The sequence below is a fragment of the Ochotona princeps genome, chromosome 17, assembly GCF_030435755.1.
Source record: "Ochotona princeps isolate mOchPri1 chromosome 17, mOchPri1.hap1, whole genome shotgun sequence".
Lineage (NCBI taxonomy): Eukaryota > Metazoa > Chordata > Mammalia > Lagomorpha > Ochotonidae > Ochotona > Ochotona princeps.
In genome coordinates, this window is record NC_080848.1 from 11,745,827 (window position 1) to 11,762,436 (window position 16,610).

At 48.6% G+C, this 16,610-nt stretch overlaps 1 protein-coding gene across 1 annotated transcript; it reads right to left on the reverse strand.

Moving 5' to 3' along the window:
• Window positions 1-10,428: 10,428 nt before the first annotated feature.
• Window positions 10,429-16,329, reverse strand: LOC101532814 (translational activator of cytochrome c oxidase 1). The gene is made up of 5 exons (XM_004597259.3): window positions 15,938-16,329; window positions 14,302-14,408; window positions 13,021-13,148; window positions 11,391-11,568; window positions 10,429-10,954 (listed from the first exon to the last, which is right to left on the reverse strand). Exons 1-5 carry the CDS (start codon window positions 16,191-16,193, stop codon window positions 10,754-10,756), a joined length of 870 nt encoding a protein of 289 aa, XP_004597316.1. The 5' UTR covers window positions 16,194-16,329; the 3' UTR covers window positions 10,429-10,753.
• Window positions 16,330-16,610: the final 281 nt, after the last annotated feature.

Genomic DNA, 16,610 nt, shown 5'->3' on the forward strand with positions numbered 1-16,610 from the left:
TGGCCGCCAGCAAATCATCAGCGCCACACGGTGAGCCAATCCCGCCCACTCTCGCAGGAAGCCAATGGCCGAAGCCAAGGCGGCTTCCGAGGCCGGCCTAGCGCCTGCCAATCACCGGGACAGCACCAATCAAAGAAGGGGACTCTGAGCACTCGGCTCTGCGCATCTCTCGCTGGCGGCCTCGCCCTCGCTCCTTGGGAGGTGCGGGTCACTCCAATCACAGTTCGGGGGCGAGGCTCCGCCCACACTCCCACCTCCCTTCAGTCAGCCGGGGCGCCGCCGGCGCGCGGGCTGGCGCGCTTCCCTGCTGGCTCTTGGAGGAGCTGGGTGAGGAGACGGCCCAGGGTCCCTCAGGCCTTCGGCGGCCGGGCGCTGTCGGAGGCCGGCGTCCCGCTCGCTCCCGTGCCCGGCAGGGGCCGTGTGGTGGGCGGGGAGGGTCCTGGCTCTGCGCGCTGCCCAGCTCGTGGCCGTCTTGGCCGCGCCATCCCGGGTTACTCCTCGGGTGTCGCACCTCCGGGGTCACACCCTCCGGGCCCCCGAGGTGAGGTGGGGAGAGCGCTGGAATGTGGGTTTCCTGGAATTCGGCGAGTTTTCTCAGAAAAGAGCTGCACCCCCCATCACACACACACACACACACACACGCACACACGCACACACACGCGCGCGCGCGCGAGCTCCGGTTGTAAAAGTAGAAAAAATGGAAAAGTATAAAAAGGAAAATGAAAAATCCCACCCAGAGGGAATTTCAAGTTTACTACTTACATATACATTTGACAAAAGTGGCTTCGTATTGTAGAGTGTCTACGTTTTAGAAGTTTTCTTCCCCACCATGTCACTAAACATTTTTTCAAAAACAATATTGACATATTTCAATTAGTCATTGATTTCTTTTATTTTTTTTTAAAGATTTATTATTATTGGAAAGCCGGATATACAGAGAGGAGGAGAGAGAGGAAGATCTTCCGTCCGATGTTTCACTCCCCAAGTGAGCCGCAACGGGCTGATGCGCGCCGATCCGAAGCCGGCAACCTGGAACCTCTTCTGGGTCTCCCACGCAGGTGCAGGGTCCCAATGCATTGGGCCGTTCTCAACTGCTTTCCCAGGCCACAAGCAGGGAGCTGGATGGGAAGTGGAGCTGCCGGGATTAGAACCGGCGCCCATATGGGATCCCGGGGCTTTCAAGGCGAGGACTTTAGCCGCTAGGCCACGCCACCGGGCCCAGTCATTGATTTCTCCAACCCCCACACCACTGTTGAACATTTTATACGTCCAGAGTTAATGTGGGTGCCCTTCTTCTGGTCCCTGCTTCAAAGTAATGTCAGACTCCAGTAAAATCTTTCTCAGGGGCCACTGTCAACTCAGAACTTTCAGCGGTGCCTTTGCCAAAAGAACTATTTTGGGCTGTTGTTTACACCAGCCCCTTAATGTGTATGTAATAAGCTTCGTAGTCCTATTAGCAACTACCCCCCCGCCAACAAACTGTCTTTCATGTTCTCACAGATGACTAATTCATTGGGAAGGGGAGAAAAAACGAAAAAATATCAGCCATTTCCCAGGCACATCACCTGATTTAAGCTATCCAAGGTTGCTAGGACTAAGGGGGGTGACCAGGCCATTGAGGCCCCTGTGTCCCACATTGAATGAGGAGCTCTGGCTCCTCTTTCCAAGTTCTTGATAATGCAGAGGTGATGGCCCAAAGGTTTGAGTCTCCATCATTTACAGAGAGAAGGAGAGACAGAAAAATCTGTCTGCTGGCTTGCTCCCCAAGTGGCCATAACAGCCAGAGCTGAGCTGATTCAAAGCCAGGAGCCAGGAACTTCTTCCAGGTCTCCCATGCCAGTGCAGGGTCCCAAGGTTTTGGGCCGTCCTTTACCGCTTTCCCAGGCCACAAGTAGGGAGCTGGATGGGAAATGGAGCAGCTGGGATTAGAACTGGCACCCATATTGGATCCTGGTGCATGCAAGTCAAGGATTTAGCCACTAGGTTATGGTGACAGGCTCTCACATACATTATTAAACAAGCATTCAAAGGATGAGAATCAAGCTCAGAGCTGAAGCATCATGTCTACATGGCAGAGCCAGGATGCATACCTGGCCCTGCCATGTGTTTCTATTAAGTCAGTGATTTTTTTTTTAAGATTTATTTATTTTTATTGCAAAGTCAGATATACAGAGAGGAGGAGAGACAGAGAGGAAGATGTTCTGTCCGATGATTCACTCCCCAAGTGACAATAACGACTGGTGCTATACCAATCCGGAGCCAGGAGTCAGGAACTTCCTCCAGGTCTCCCACGCGGGTGCAGGGTCCCAAGGCATTGGGCTGTCCTCTACTGCTTTCCCAGGCCACAGGCAGGGAGCTGGATGGGAAGTGGAGCAGCCGGGATTAAAACTGGCAACCATATGGGATCCTGGCGTGTTTAAGGTGAGGACTTTGGCTACTAGGCCACACTGCTGGGCCGAAGTCAGTGCTTTCTTTATCTTATTCCCCCATTCACTTTCACTCAAAGCAAATATTTAACTTGGTTAATTTTCTGTAACAAATAATAGAAAAATAAGATCATGTCAGAGCTGAGCTTTAAAGGCCACACACCATTTCAACATCAGCTAATGTTTTAAAATTTTTATTTAATATAATTTTTTTGAATTTTTGATATTTACATAATTAAGGATGCATGCTCATGTGGACCACTGATTGGAGTGGTCCACCTTCTTGGGTCCCTGCACCTGCATGGCAGAGCTAGAAGAAGCTCCTGGCTCCCAGCTTCAGTTCAGCTCAGCTCTGGCCATTGTAGCTTCTTGGGGAATGAATCAATCGGTGGAAGATGTTTCTATCTCTGCTTCTCTCTGTAAATCTGATTTGCCTTTCCAATAAAAAATAAATCTTTAATAAAATGTACTTCATGTCAGGTTGCTCCCCCACTGTCAGTCCTGCAGGGGCTTCCTGCCTCTCAGAATAAAATCCAAACTCTTGTCCTGACCCTCCCAGCCCGCAGGAGCTGGCCCAGCCTTCCTATCCTGCCTCTTCTTTTTCTTGTCTTTCTCACCTTTGGTCACCGTGCACACTTATTCTTTGAACTTACCGAGACTTTTCCCTGCGAGCCTCTGCACTTGCCATCTGTTCATCCCGAGATGGTTGCACTTCTCTGCTGTCAATTCTAAGCAGTCCTTCCTAGCCAAGTCCCGCCCCCCATCATTGTGTTCTCCCAGTCTGCCTTATTTTTCTTCATTGTACCTGAAATGATACATTCCTTTGCTTTACTCCAGCTCCAGCCCTCATAAGCAGATTTTAGCTGTACTCTGACCCATCACCAGCACTCAGAACAGTGCCTCACGCATAGGAAACTTCAGCGCGACTGAGCTTGGGCTGAAAGGAGCCTTCTGGCTCTCCTTCGGCCTTTCTCATGACAGCTGCTTTCCCTGTTGGCTTTATTACCAGCATCTGCCCTTCAGCCAGCACCCTGGGCACCTCACATTGGAGGCAGCATATGTGCTAAGGGTCCGGAATCCAAGCTGGGCATCTAACTCAGGCGGGACAGTCCGTTGAACTCCAGGGCATCACACAGGCCCAGCTTCTCATTTTGCCTCGTTTTCATCTGTTCCCCAACTGATACCTCGGAGTCTCCTGAGAGCTCTTCCTCTCCACTGCAGCCAGTCTTGACCATGTCTCTGTCCACTCCTCTCCCACCATCCTAGTTCAAACCCTCTAAATCCTTTCAATTAATGTATCATCCTCGCAGTGCATATTGCTATCACTATCTTTCTAAAATAGACACTTGGTCCTATCATACACTACTTGAAAACTTTATGGTTTCCCAGCACCCTTCGACTAAGTTAATTACATGAACGTAATTAAGCAGGGCCCTTCAGGATCCGGTCCATTTCTTCTTCAGCCATAAGTCTTCCCATCTTCCATTTCCACCGACCCCATCATTGGAGTTCTATGCTCCAGCCGCGTGGGACCACTGACAGCTTCTCAAACATGACCCCTCCTGTATACCTCTGCATGTGCTGGGTTGTAAATAGTCAAGCTCTTCTGGGACTGATTCAGTGGGCTAAACTGACACCTGTGCCACTGGCATCCCCTGTCACTGAGCTCAGCTTCCTGCTAATGTGCCTGGAAGGCAAAAGATGGCCCAAGTGCTTGGGCAGCTGCCAACCACATAAAAGAGGATGGTTCTCCTGGCTCCAGGTTTCTGACTCAGCCTTGGCTACTGGGGCCATTTGGGACATGGACCAGTAGATGAAGATTTCTCTCTGTCCCACTGTGCCTTCCAGAGAAATCTACCAAAAGACCTCTTCATTTCTGCTCCCACCACCATTCTTTCAAGGAACTAAGCCTAAACACCATTCCTTCCAAGAAGCCTTCCCCAACATCTCCAAATCTGGGCTAAGACCTTTTGATATACTCTGAGCCCCTAGGATTTTCTTCATCAAAGCACCTGTCCCAAGTTCCTGTAAGCAGGTCAGCAAGTCTGCCCACCACGTCAGCACATTCAAAAAACCATAAGTATTTGTTGAATAAATCAACCTCCAATGGACATGGAAGTAACTAAATGCTTTACACAAGTGTGCTTTTTAGTTGTGTGTTTTAACTTTCATCATTTTTTAAAAAAGATTTATTATTATTATTCTTATTTTGTAAAGGCAGATAAACTGAGAAAAGGAGAGATGGAAAAGAAGATCTTGCATCTGCTATTTCACACCTTAAGCGGCTGCAATGGCTAGAATGCACCAAACCAAAGCCAGGAGCCCAGAACCTTTTCCAGGTCTCCCTTGCGGGTTCAGGGTCCCAAAGCTTTGTGCCGTCCTCATCTGCTTTCCCAGGCCACATGCAGGGAGCTGGATGGGAAGTGGGGCTGCCAGGACACCAACCGGCACCCATATGGGATCCTAATGTGTATAAGGTGAGGCCTTTAGCCGCTATTGCTGGGCCCTTTTTCATCACTCATTTTCCCTACGTGAGGCTTCCCAGCCAAGCCATGGCTTCTCAGAGTGGCCCTCTGGTTTTACACCCGAGGGTAAGCACCCGAGCCACACCTGCTGCTGGTGCTCAGCGCTTCACAAAGTGTTTGTCCCAGCAGTAACTCTGGGGCGCACTAACTGCACTTACTTTCTCTTTTCACGAACTTGGAACATGTGGATACACGCTACAGAACAATGAATACAAACACAAATGACTGTACAGTCTTAGAGGATAGCTCAACAGGTGTGGTGCAAAAAAGAAAAACAAATCTATCGCCGGATTTGATGAAAAATTGTCTTAATTCAGAGGTACAGCAGAATAGATTACCAGTTTACCTGGTTAGTTTATCTGTATCATCAAAGAATACTAAACAATTCACAGAAGACACTGACAGCTATGTCTTATAAATTATTGGCACTTCTAAATAAAACTTGTTTTCACACTTCGAGATTTTTTTTTTTTAATGAAAGAAAAAGGGAGAAACAGATATCTTGCATCAGCTAGTGACTCCCTCGACAGCTGCAACAGCTGAGCCTGGGTCAGGCCAAAGCCAGCAGCCAGGATCTCGTCCAGGTCTTCCACGCCGGTGCTGGGGCCCACTCGGGCAGTCTTATGCTGCTCTTCCCCAGGACGTTAGCAGGAAGCTGATCAGATGTGGAGCAGCTGAGACAGGAACCAGAACCCTATGCGATACTAGCATTGCAGGCAGCAGCCTTACCTGTTAAACCACAGCACCAGCTCTGAAATTCTACTTCTATAAATTTGTCCCAAAGGATATGTGCCAGATGAGCGAAGGTAAGGAATGTTCACCACAGGGTGAATGTTGTGACACAAAACATTCAGACATCTCCTGTCATGCCGGCATCCCGTATGGGCGTCGGTTTGCGTTCCGGCTCCTCCATTTCCAACCTAGCTCCCTGCTAATGGCCTGAAAAGGGCTAAGTGTCTGAGCCCCTGCACCTGCACCTACGTGGGAGCTCCAGCTGAAGCTCTTGGCGTCCACCTGGTCAGCCCTAGCCACTGCAGCCATTTGGGAGTGAACTAATGCATAGAAGATCTCTTTCTCCTTCCCCCTGACTCTGCCTTTAAAACAGTAATAAATCTTTAAAGAAAATGTTCATCACAGTATGTTGTGTGAGGTCATCCGAAATTCACTAACAGAGACTGACTAAAGAATTGCACATTCACACAATACAGTATTAGGTAGCTACTACAAAGATTGGAGAGATTTTTCATACTAATACTAAAAAGTTTCAAAGATATTTTGTGAGATAAAATTAATAATAAAAAAACCCCACACACAAATAGGTTATAAAGCAAAAAGTACATAGTAAGCACATCAATTTTAATATATATTCATTCTTAGATGGGAAAAATCCAACATTTACTGAAGTCTTATTATTGCCAAGCACTCTTCTGTGCTTAGCAATCTGAGGGGTCAGGGTTCAATTCTCTATTCAGGTACTTCTCCCTGAAAGTGCTTAACATACATCAGTTTATTAAACTCTCTAAGCAGCTTCATAAAATAAGTGTCTTTTTTGTTTAAAAAAAAAAGATTCATTTTTATTTTTATTGGAAAGTCAGATTTACAGAAAGGAGAAACAGAAACATCTTCCATCCACTGGTTCACTCGCCAAGCAATGCCCAGATATGAGCTGACCGGGAGCCAGGATCTTCTTCCAGTTCTCCCATGTGGGTACAACTACAGCAGCTTCTATTAATCCTACCTCCTAAGACAGAACCACCAACAACCTATTCCATCATATCCTACTCTTTGGAGCCAGTTTGCCAGCAAACAAATTCTGTCTCCGCTAATCACTCACAGCCTTGGTCAAGAACTGAAGCTCTTCCCATCCGCTTGTTCATCTTAAGGGAGCAGTGGGGATAATAATGGCACCTCCTGGCCCAGTTCGATGGCTCAGGGACTAAATCCTGCCTTGTATGCACTGGGAGCCCATATGGGCCCCGGTATGGGCCCCTGCTCTGCTTCCCTCCAGCTGCTGCCTGTGGCTTGGAAAAGCAGTGGAGGCCCGTCCTTAAACCCCTGCATCCATGTGAGAGACTAGGAAGAAGCTCCTGGTTCCTGGCATCAGGTCAGCTCAGTTCTGGCCATTGTGGTCATTCGGGGAGTTAACCAGTGGCTGGAAGATCTCTCTGTCTCTCATTCTCTCTAAATCCTACTTTCAAATAAAAATAAATATAAGTGATTAAAAAAAAAAAAAAAAAAAAAAAAAAAAAAAAAAACAGCAGAGCAAGCCAGTACTAATCTCCAGTCCTGACTTCAAGGCGCGTCCGACACCTGGGCTCTCAGATGCTGTCTTCCTCCCTGGACAACCACATGAGTTTTTAAAAAATCATATTTTAATTACAATACACATAATACAGTATTATAAGAACTAATATATAAATACACCCATGTGTTAAATATAAATATAAGCATATACTTACTATGATACATTATATAATGACTATAGAAGATAGAAAGTTCAGTAATAAATTCATTACCTTGAGACAGTTTTGATAGGTTGATACATTTCCTTGTAATATTTTAAATTCACATATGTTGTTCAAAAGTTGAACTGTAACATACAGAATTTTATATCATCATTATGATTTAATATTACATGGTAAACATTCTGATACAAAATATTCTTTTTTTAAAAAGAGGTTTACTTATCTAAATCGAAAAGTAGATTGTTTTAGAGAAACAAGGAGAGACAGAGGAAAAGATCTTCCATCTACTGCTTCACTCCCCAAATGGCTGCAACGGCCGGAACTGAGCTGGTGCTTGCAGGTCGAATATTAACCAGCTGAGCCATCACGCCAGTCCCCACAATATTTTAACCACTTCAAAATCTGTCCTGAAGAGCTTTTGGGCAGGGTTCACACGTGCACCACCAGGGGTCAGTGCAGAGCCACTGTAAGGTACTACCAGCATGCCTCCATTAAAATGTCAGTGACAGAACAACCCAAGGTAATGCATCCTATCAGATCAGCAGAGGCCCAGGTGGGTTGCCACGTTCTCTTCAAGAACGGGCTACCCTTGCACAGATGTCTCAGACTGTGAGTGACCATATGTCCTCCCAGTTAAATTATATTGAATACTTCTAAAACAACTATTTTATAAACCAGTGTCTGTTGATACAAGGTATTTTATTAGATCTGTTCCTACCTGCTTAGCATGAATTCACAGAATGTCTGAGCTATTTTAGCAGGTTTTTGCTTTAGGAAAATCAAATAAATAAAAGATAAAAACATAAGTTACGAAGCTGAATATTCACTTTACATTTCCTTAATTTAATGATGTGTTAAGATACCTGGATGAATTCTTTCCTACAAAAACTACAGAGTAACAGCTAGCTAGGATTCCACAATGGGGTGTAAGAGGAGATGCTGTGGCACACGATCATGGATTCCTTCCTTGGCAGCCCACCCCTCCTTCTCCATCCTGGCCACTACACAATTAGTGATCTATTTTTTTTCCCCCTAGAAGCTCAAGTTTTCAAGTACAGTGAAATTGGTTTTGGTTGCTTTTCTTTCTTCCTTTTTTTTTTCCTGAAGTTCCTTCAGGAAAGTTACTCTGAGGCCCAGCCCAATGGCTAAATCCTTACCTTACAAGCTCCAGGATCCCATATGAACACTAGTTTATGTCCCAGCTGCTCCACTTTCCATCTAGCTCCCTGCTTTCGACCTGCAAGCAGAGGTTGGCCTAAAGCCACATGGGGGACCTGAAAGAAGCTCCTGGCTCCTGGCTTCAGATCGGCTCAACTCCAGCTGTTGTGTCCATTTGGGGAGTGATCCAGCAATGGAAGATCTCTCCTGGGCCCCAGCATCATCCTGCCTTTGAAATAAATAAAACTCCACTAAGAAAAAAAAAAAAAGGAAGTTACTGAGCCCACACTGGCTGGGACAGCTGCTGGGTAGGAGACCAGGCACTGGCAGCTGACATGCTAACAGGCTCCAGCACAGCTGCAAGCATTCTTGGCCTCTCCAAACACAGAACTATGAGGATACTTCAAAAAGTTCACAGGAAAGTGGGATTAGAATATAAGTTTGCGGACCTAGCATGGTAGCCTAGTGGCTAAAGTCCTCGCCTTGCACGCATCGGGATCCCATTTGAGCGCTGGTTCTAATCCTGGCAGCCCTGCTTCCCATCCAGCTCCCTGCTTGTGGCCTGGGAAAGCAGTAAAGGACGGCCCAAGGCCTTGGGTTCCTACACACAAGTGCGAGATCAGGAAGAAGCTCCTGCCTCCTGGCTTTGGATTGGCTCAGCTCCAGCTGTTGAGGACACTTGTGGAGTAAATCAACGGATGGAAGATCTTCCTCTCTGTCTCTCCTCTTCGCTGTATATCTGACTTTCCAATAAAAATAAATCTTTAAAAAAAAAGAAGATAAGTTTGCTTTCATGCAAAAACATTTTGAAAGTCATGTGGTTTTTAAAATAATACACACTTGCTGTGAAGTTTTGGAAGTACCCTTGAGCCAAAAGGTACCAAAGGCCCCAGTTCCCATCTGGCCAGGCTTGACTTCACCCATCCTTCTGGGCTCACTTTCTATTCAGCTCCCAGTGCCCTGTCACTGGCATGTAGGGTGCAAAGGAGGCAGGGTTGGAGTTTCTGGGAACCAAGCAGTTTTCACAACGAGCCTGGTGTAGCCTTTCCTGAGAAGCCCAATCTGCTGTTGGGTCAGCTCCTGCCAGTCAGGAGCCTCTTAGCCTTAAGGTATCTGGTGGAAGAAAGGTACAAAGCCCACGTGAAGTGAACAAAGACACGCTGCAGCAGCTCATGCTGCCCAGGACAGCTCCAGGAAGGCACGTCCTCTTCCTCCCCTACAAAGTTCTAGGTCTTATAGCAGGATCTAATGCAGCGCATCAGTTCAATAGCTTGTGCTCTGAGTCTGGTTCCTAGTGTAGTATGGCTTTTCCAGAAAGACTGGCTGTATGGATGAAAGACAAAACATAGGCTGTTAGATTATGAAGTGTCTGGATACGGCCACATTTCCATGGCAATCCAAAACACAAAAATGAGGGACAGCACTGTGGTGTAGCGGGTTAAACCACTACATGTGATACCACCACCCCACATCAGAGTGCTAGTTTGAGTCCCAACTGCTCTGCTTCCAACACAGTTCACTGCTAGTGTACCTGGGAAAGCAGTGGAAAGTGTTCCAAGGTCCAGAATGCCTGCCACCCATATGGGAGGCCCAAATGGAATTCAGGCTCCTGGCTTTTTGGCTTTTGTGTAGCTCTGTCCTGGTTATTACAGCCGTTTGGGAAGTGAATCAGCAGATGGAAAATTTCTTTCTTTCCATTCCTCTCTCTTTCTGTCATTCTTTCAAATAAATAAAAACAAAAACAATAAGCATGGGATTGGAGTAAAATTAAACCGATGGAGCTGAAAGTTAGTCCAGAGGGTCCCAACAGCTAGACACAAACTCAGGAGAATTCAAGAGCCATACAACAGTAACCAAAGTCAATCACTGTTATTCTTTCAGAACAGCTTCTACTACACAGGGTCTTGGGGCTCTAACAGTCCTCATAAGGTCCAGTGACTTGAGACCAGAGCCTGACCAGCTGGCTAGTGTCACACGGCATGCAGCAGCAGCTTGTTTGGGCGCTTACACTCGTCCAGGTAGGTCACATGAGACACCAGCCAAGTTGACAGGCTCTGTGGACATGTGGAATTCCTCTGGCCCCAAGGTCACCAAACCTGACCTTAGCCCTGCTCACCTGCTAGGCCCCCCACTTGCTGCAGTCTCACTAATGAAGGAGCCTGGGGACACACAGTCCCGATCACTCAATGTTGTCATAGACCCGAATCACATCCTCGTGGTTCCCGAGAGCCTGGATGAGGAGGGCGGCCTGCTCCAGGTCGGGGTCGGCCAGCTGCACCTTCGAGTTGGGGATGAACTCCAGCATGCAGGACACGGAGCACAAGCCCAGGGAATCCAGCTTCTTCCTTACTTGATGCAGCGAAGAGACATCACAAATAAACTAGGAACAGAGCAGAGTCAGTGAGGCCCCGGGAGGTCGTAGGCCAAGGCCAGACAGCACTCGGCAGAGTCCTGGGCTGAATGGCTGCTGCAATGTGCCACTAGGTGAGGCAGCTCACTTGGGCAGGAACCTGAGCTCTGCATGTTCTGAATCCCTCTTACAGCCCTCAGCACACCAGTCCACATCCAGCACTCACTCCTGTTACAGCTGCACCCCACTGTATAGAAGAAGCCAAGAGACATGCATTAACTCAATAACTTGCGTTTTCATCTGTGCACGCGTCAACAAACTTAACAAAGTTACCATAGACAGTACATTTCTTGCTGAATCTAAGCTTACTGCAGGCATCCTAAACACAGGCAGACGGGTCGTAAGATTTTTCGGGCTCTGTGAGGCTCATCTCGGAAGTCCACCAAACAAGAGGCCGCATACTGACCTTAAAAAGGCTCTTTTCTTCTTCGTCTTCCGTTTCCTTGACATCCTCGGCTCCTGCTTCAATGGCCAGCTCCAGGGCTCGTTCCAGGTTCACAGCTTTCTTATCTCTGTCCTCCACTCCCACCACGATCACCCCCTTTTTGTCAAAGGAATGACGAGCTCCTTCAACCATCACTCCCCTGATGGAGAAACCACAGAGGGAGTGGTGTCAACTCTGACGGTCACTCGGTTTCTACAAAGCACAGCATTCAGATGTTCCCTTTCCCGCCCACCTCTGCAACAGCAGCAGACGTAGACGAGCAAGCCTTCCCAACGACAATGAGGAGCCATCCACCAAATTCATTTACTGACTAGGTAGGAGTCCGGAAGATCAAAGATTTTGTTCATGGCTTTCCATGCCAATAAAACTCCCTCCCTCTTCGTGGAAGATTTCAACACAGGGTACAGATGGGACAAAGCGCCACTTCTACAGTGATGATCACATCTTTTGGATCCTGCCTCATACAGAACACACTCAGGAAAAATGAATTACCCTGCTGGGTTCTGCTGAGAAAATCTGCACAAAAGTACCTCCAGTGGGGTGGGCATTTATCAGAGTGCATGCTGTAAACCCTGAAAACTCCACTTCCCATCCAGCTTCCTGCTAATGGGCCCTCAGGAAAGCAGCAGGTGATAGTTTCAGTACCTGGGTCCCTGCCACCCATGTGGGCAACTCAGGTTGAGTCCTGGGCTCCTTAGTTTAGCCTGGTCCTGCCTGGCTGTGGTAGATATTTGGGGAGTAAACCAACAGACGGAAGATCTCTCTCTTTCAAATAAAAAATAAAAATAAATGTTTTTAAAAAGCATCATTAGGGGCTGGGACAGAGGTGTACTACATTAACCCTCTGCCTACGTGCCGGCACCAGCATCCCATATGGGCTTCAGTTCATGTCCCTGTTGCCCCACTTCCTGACTATCTCCCTGCTTATGGCATGGGAAAGCAGCAGAGCTGGCCCAAGCCCCTGGGACCCTGCACCTACATAGGAGACCTGAAGAAGCTTCTGGCTTCGGATAGGCTCAGCTCTGGTAACTGCAACCCTTTGGAGAGTGAGCCAACAGATGGAAGACCTCTTCTCTGTCTCTCTCTCTCTGTAAAATCTACCTTTCCAATAAAAATAAATCTTTAAAAAAAAAAAAAAACCACCAACAGGACCCGGCACGGTAGCCTAGCGGCTAAAGTCCTTGCCTTGCATGTACCAGGATCCCATATGGGCACTAGTTCCAATCCCGGCAGCCCCGCTTCCCATCCAGTTTCGTGCTTGCAACCTGGGAAGGCAGTCGAGGACAGCCCAAAGCCTTGGGACCCTGCACCTGCGTGGGAGACCTGGAGGAAGTTCTGGCTCCTGGCTTTGGATCGGCTCAGTTGCTGCCACTGTGGCCACTTGGGGAGTGAATTATCAGATGGAAGATCTTCCTCTCTGTCTCTCCTCCTCTCTGTACATCTGACTTTCCAATAAAAATAAAAAATAGATCTTTAAAAATAAAATACCACCACCAAGAAAGCATCACCAGGGATCAAGAATACTTGCCTTGCATGGAAGTGGAAACTAAAAGTGTCCACCCTCTGCCACATGGCCCAGACACACACTCACCCATTCTTATTCAGGATGTGTTTAATGTCTGACTGGCACTTGGCGCCTTTGTTCGATAACGCCTCAATGAGCAGAGAAGAGCCACCAGGGCCTCGACCTTCATAGAGCAAGTAAACACCCTTGGTTTTCTGTAATACACAGCACAAGCACATTTTTCTGTCAGTTTCTGCATGCCAGCCCTGAAGCACAGGGCCCCAAAGTTGACCATAATATGGGTGGCTACGGCTTTATTTTTGTTCCCACCCTCAGGGAGGAGGCCCTGGGGATAAATTATTTATGTAACTTAAGTTATGGTGCCTGTTTAGAAGGCAGTCTGTTATCTCATCCTAGAACAAACCATCTACTTTTTAGCTTTGCTCTCCCACCTTCCCAGCCAAATCCTAAATCGTGCCCCCCAAACCAGTGACTGCCACCAAAATGCCTCCTCCAGCCCCCATTCTGTATGAACCTGTGTGTGAAGTCTCAATGCTCCCACACGCCCCCAGGAGCCGCCCAAAACACCACGCTCTCCAACTCGAGCCTAGAGAGCCATCCCACCCGTTCATTCCTCTACTTCTTCCTCATCCCTCGAGTCCACAGCCTGTCTCCGTTGCTCTCCCCAAGACCCCTGCTCAGAAGCCTCCTAGAACCACTCGCCTGAAGACTGCTCCCTTCCATTCACAAGGAAATCCAGGGCTCCCGTGTGAGGACGAAAGCTCGCATCACCACCGCCTCACCTGCACGTGGCTTCCATGAAGGCACTATGCACAATGGCCAGTGCACAGGCTCTGCAACCTGACCATCTGGTGACAAGACTTGCTTTCTCTGCAACCTGAGTCACGTCACCTCAACCTCCTGTGCCCTAAGCAGCCACTGAGGCGCACACACGGTGTTGATCCCAGTGTCTGGACTGTCATAAGCACTTGGGAGCTCAGGATGACTGCTACTTCCTCAGTCCTCACTTGTCCCACAGGCAAAAGTGTCGCCTCATTGAGTCCCCCCTTCCTGCCTCTCCCACCCTCACCTCTGTCCTCTCCCTTTCTACTGGTTCTTCTTCCTTAATGCATAAACATCCGCCTGAGCCTAACCTCAGGGCTCTCCCCTTTCCATCCCGAGGCAGCCTGGCCCTGCACACTTTATGCAGTCTATTCCCAACCATGCTCCCCCAACCAGTGGCCAAGGACAAAGCTTCCAGAACACTCCTGGTTCAGCAATGTTCCCTACATCACTACCCTTCTCTGGCCTCTGTGACACGCACCCCGGGGGACAGAAGAATGACAAACGTGCAAAATGGGAACACACCTCCATTTTCAACGCTGCCTCAATGGTCGACTTGGGCATGTGCTTGCTGCGACACACCTCTAGGATATTGGCCAGGTTGCTATTGTGCTCCGGGTTGGGGCCACCCTCTGAAACAAGGACAGAGAATGATAATGAAATAGCACTACAGCACAGAAGAAAGAAAGGGGCTTCCAGTCTCCCCACAGCTATTCTAGTGTTAAGTCAATACTTAGTTCTCCATTCATCGAAAAACACCTTATCTAGTGTTTGAATGGGCTATGGGGGAAGACATTTGGGAAAGTTTCTAATTCCCTGTGTCTTTAGCCTAAGATTTCATTCTCTGTGTTAGTGAATATCATTATGTTTTAAATGAAGAGTTAAGGGATAATCCAGCATCTCCCAGACTTATTAATATCCTCGTTCTTACTTTTTTACTGTGAATATAATTACTGAAATGCTCACATGATATTATAATCATGTGTTTTGCCCCTGAGAGTAGGGACTGTATCTTTTTATATTTGGTTTACCAGTATCTGGCAGTAGAAAATAAACATTCGGGCCCGGTGGCGTGGCCTAGCGGCTAAAGTCCTCGCCTTGAACGCACTGGGATCCCATGTGGGCGCCGGTTCTGGTCCCGGCGGCTCCACTTCCCATCCAGCTCCCTGCTTGTGGCCTGGGAAAGCAGTCAAGGACGGCCCAATGCCTTGGGACCCTGCACCCAAGTGGGAGACCTGGAGGAGGTTCCAGGCTCCAGGCTTCGGATCGGCGCAGCACCAGCCGTTCTTGAATCATCGGACGGAGGATCTTCCTCTCTGTCTCTCCTCCTCTCTGTATATCTGACTTTGTAATAAAGTAAATAAATCTTTATAAAAAAAAAGGAAAATAAACATTCAGGGGACCAGCGTTGTGGTGCAGTACGTTAAGCATCCACATGCAATGCTGGCATAACAATGAGTGTTGATTCAAGTCCCAGCTGTTGAGCAAGTTGCAGCCATCTGGGTAGTGAACAAATGGATAGAAGATATATAAAAAAAAAAACAAAATATTAGTGTTGGTCAGGCAGCAGCAAGAAGTGAGGGGGGAAAAAACTAAGCAAAGCAAAAAATCAGCTATGATTTGTTGTAAGGGGAAGTAAATATTGACCTAGGGCTTATCATGCGCAGCGACCTACCTCAAGGTGCATCTCTCCTGTTTTACCCGAAGCTAACTCAAACTCAGGGAAGTTGAGTCACTCGCTTGCTCAAGGTCAACCGTTAGTGACGCAGACCAAGCCTTCTTATTCCAAAGTCCATGTTTTACATGCAAGTGTACCCCAACAGGTGTCTGACAGCACACAGAAGAGCCTGTTGAGGGTGATCCTACAACTGAAGGAAGACACGCGCGGGCCGCCTGGCTTATGAAGAAAGGTGTCTCCCGAAACCTATGGAAGTGCAAAGGGGCTTGGGGCAAGTAACACTTTACCCAGTGCCTTGTCCCAAGCTGCGAGCTCTGAGCGGCAACTGCGAGGCGAGCGCCTTCTTCAGGGGAGACGCCCTGGAGCCCCTGTGAGACACCCACTGGGGGACGAGGTTGTGACGGAGACTGTCTATGGGGTGGGTCATGATGGGCACGGAGGGGCACGCCGACAGCCAGCAGAGAGAGATGGTCAGGGTCTCACCTTTGACGGCCAGACGAATGCTCAGCGAGAGCTTGGAGAAGACGCGACTCCGTTCGGCGTCCTTGGGCCCCTTGATGTGGCGGACTTTGGACCACTTGTTGTGGCCGGCGGGGACCGCCGCAGTGAGGTGCAGCGTCCTGGCCAGAGCGGGAGCTGGACGGCATCCCGGGGGCTCGCGAAGGGGGACGCCAGGGCCGCGTGCCCCCAAGCACGGGGCAGCTGCCCTGCTCCAGCGGGCCAGGGCCCACGCGGCCATCGGCTCCGGCTCGAGGCTGGCTGCAATCGGGAAACGCGGGTCCTGCCGCGGGAGCCCCAAGGGCTCAGGGTTGCTTCCCGCAGCAATGCGGGGAATGACCGCCCGCTGTCCCCGCGGTAGCCGGGAGCCGGGCAAGGCGCACTTCCTGTCCTAGGTCCGCTGCAGAAACACATCCCTTCAGCCGGCACAGACCGTTCCACCGCCTCATGGTTCCTTCCCTGCCCATGCGCAGAGCGCAGCCCAGACAGGGTGACCCAGGGCTTCCTCCTGCCCAGTAGTCTGCGGGTACTCACCATGACCTGAGTTCTGAAATTGATTTTGCTTCCCTGTTAGCTGCCTAACTCTGAGCAGATCTCAGAATAATAAATAACATGATTGCAAAATAATATGTAGTTCAACCTCCTCATTTAACAGGTC

Bases quoted from the DNA above. Each gene is read 5' to 3' on its own strand.
- LOC101532814 (XM_004597259.3), bottom strand. From the start codon at position 16,193: ATGGCCGCGTGGGCCCTGGCCCGCTGGAGCAGGGCAGCTGCCCCGTGC. The intron at 14,409-15,937 runs GTGAGACCCTGA...TCCTTGTTTCAG, and splicing joins CATTCGTCTGGCCGTCAAAG to AGGGTGGCCCCAACCCGGAG. The intron at 13,149-14,301 runs GTGTGTTCCCAT...TGTGTATTACAG, and splicing joins AGGCAGCGTTGAAAATGGAG to AAAACCAAGGGTGTTTACTT.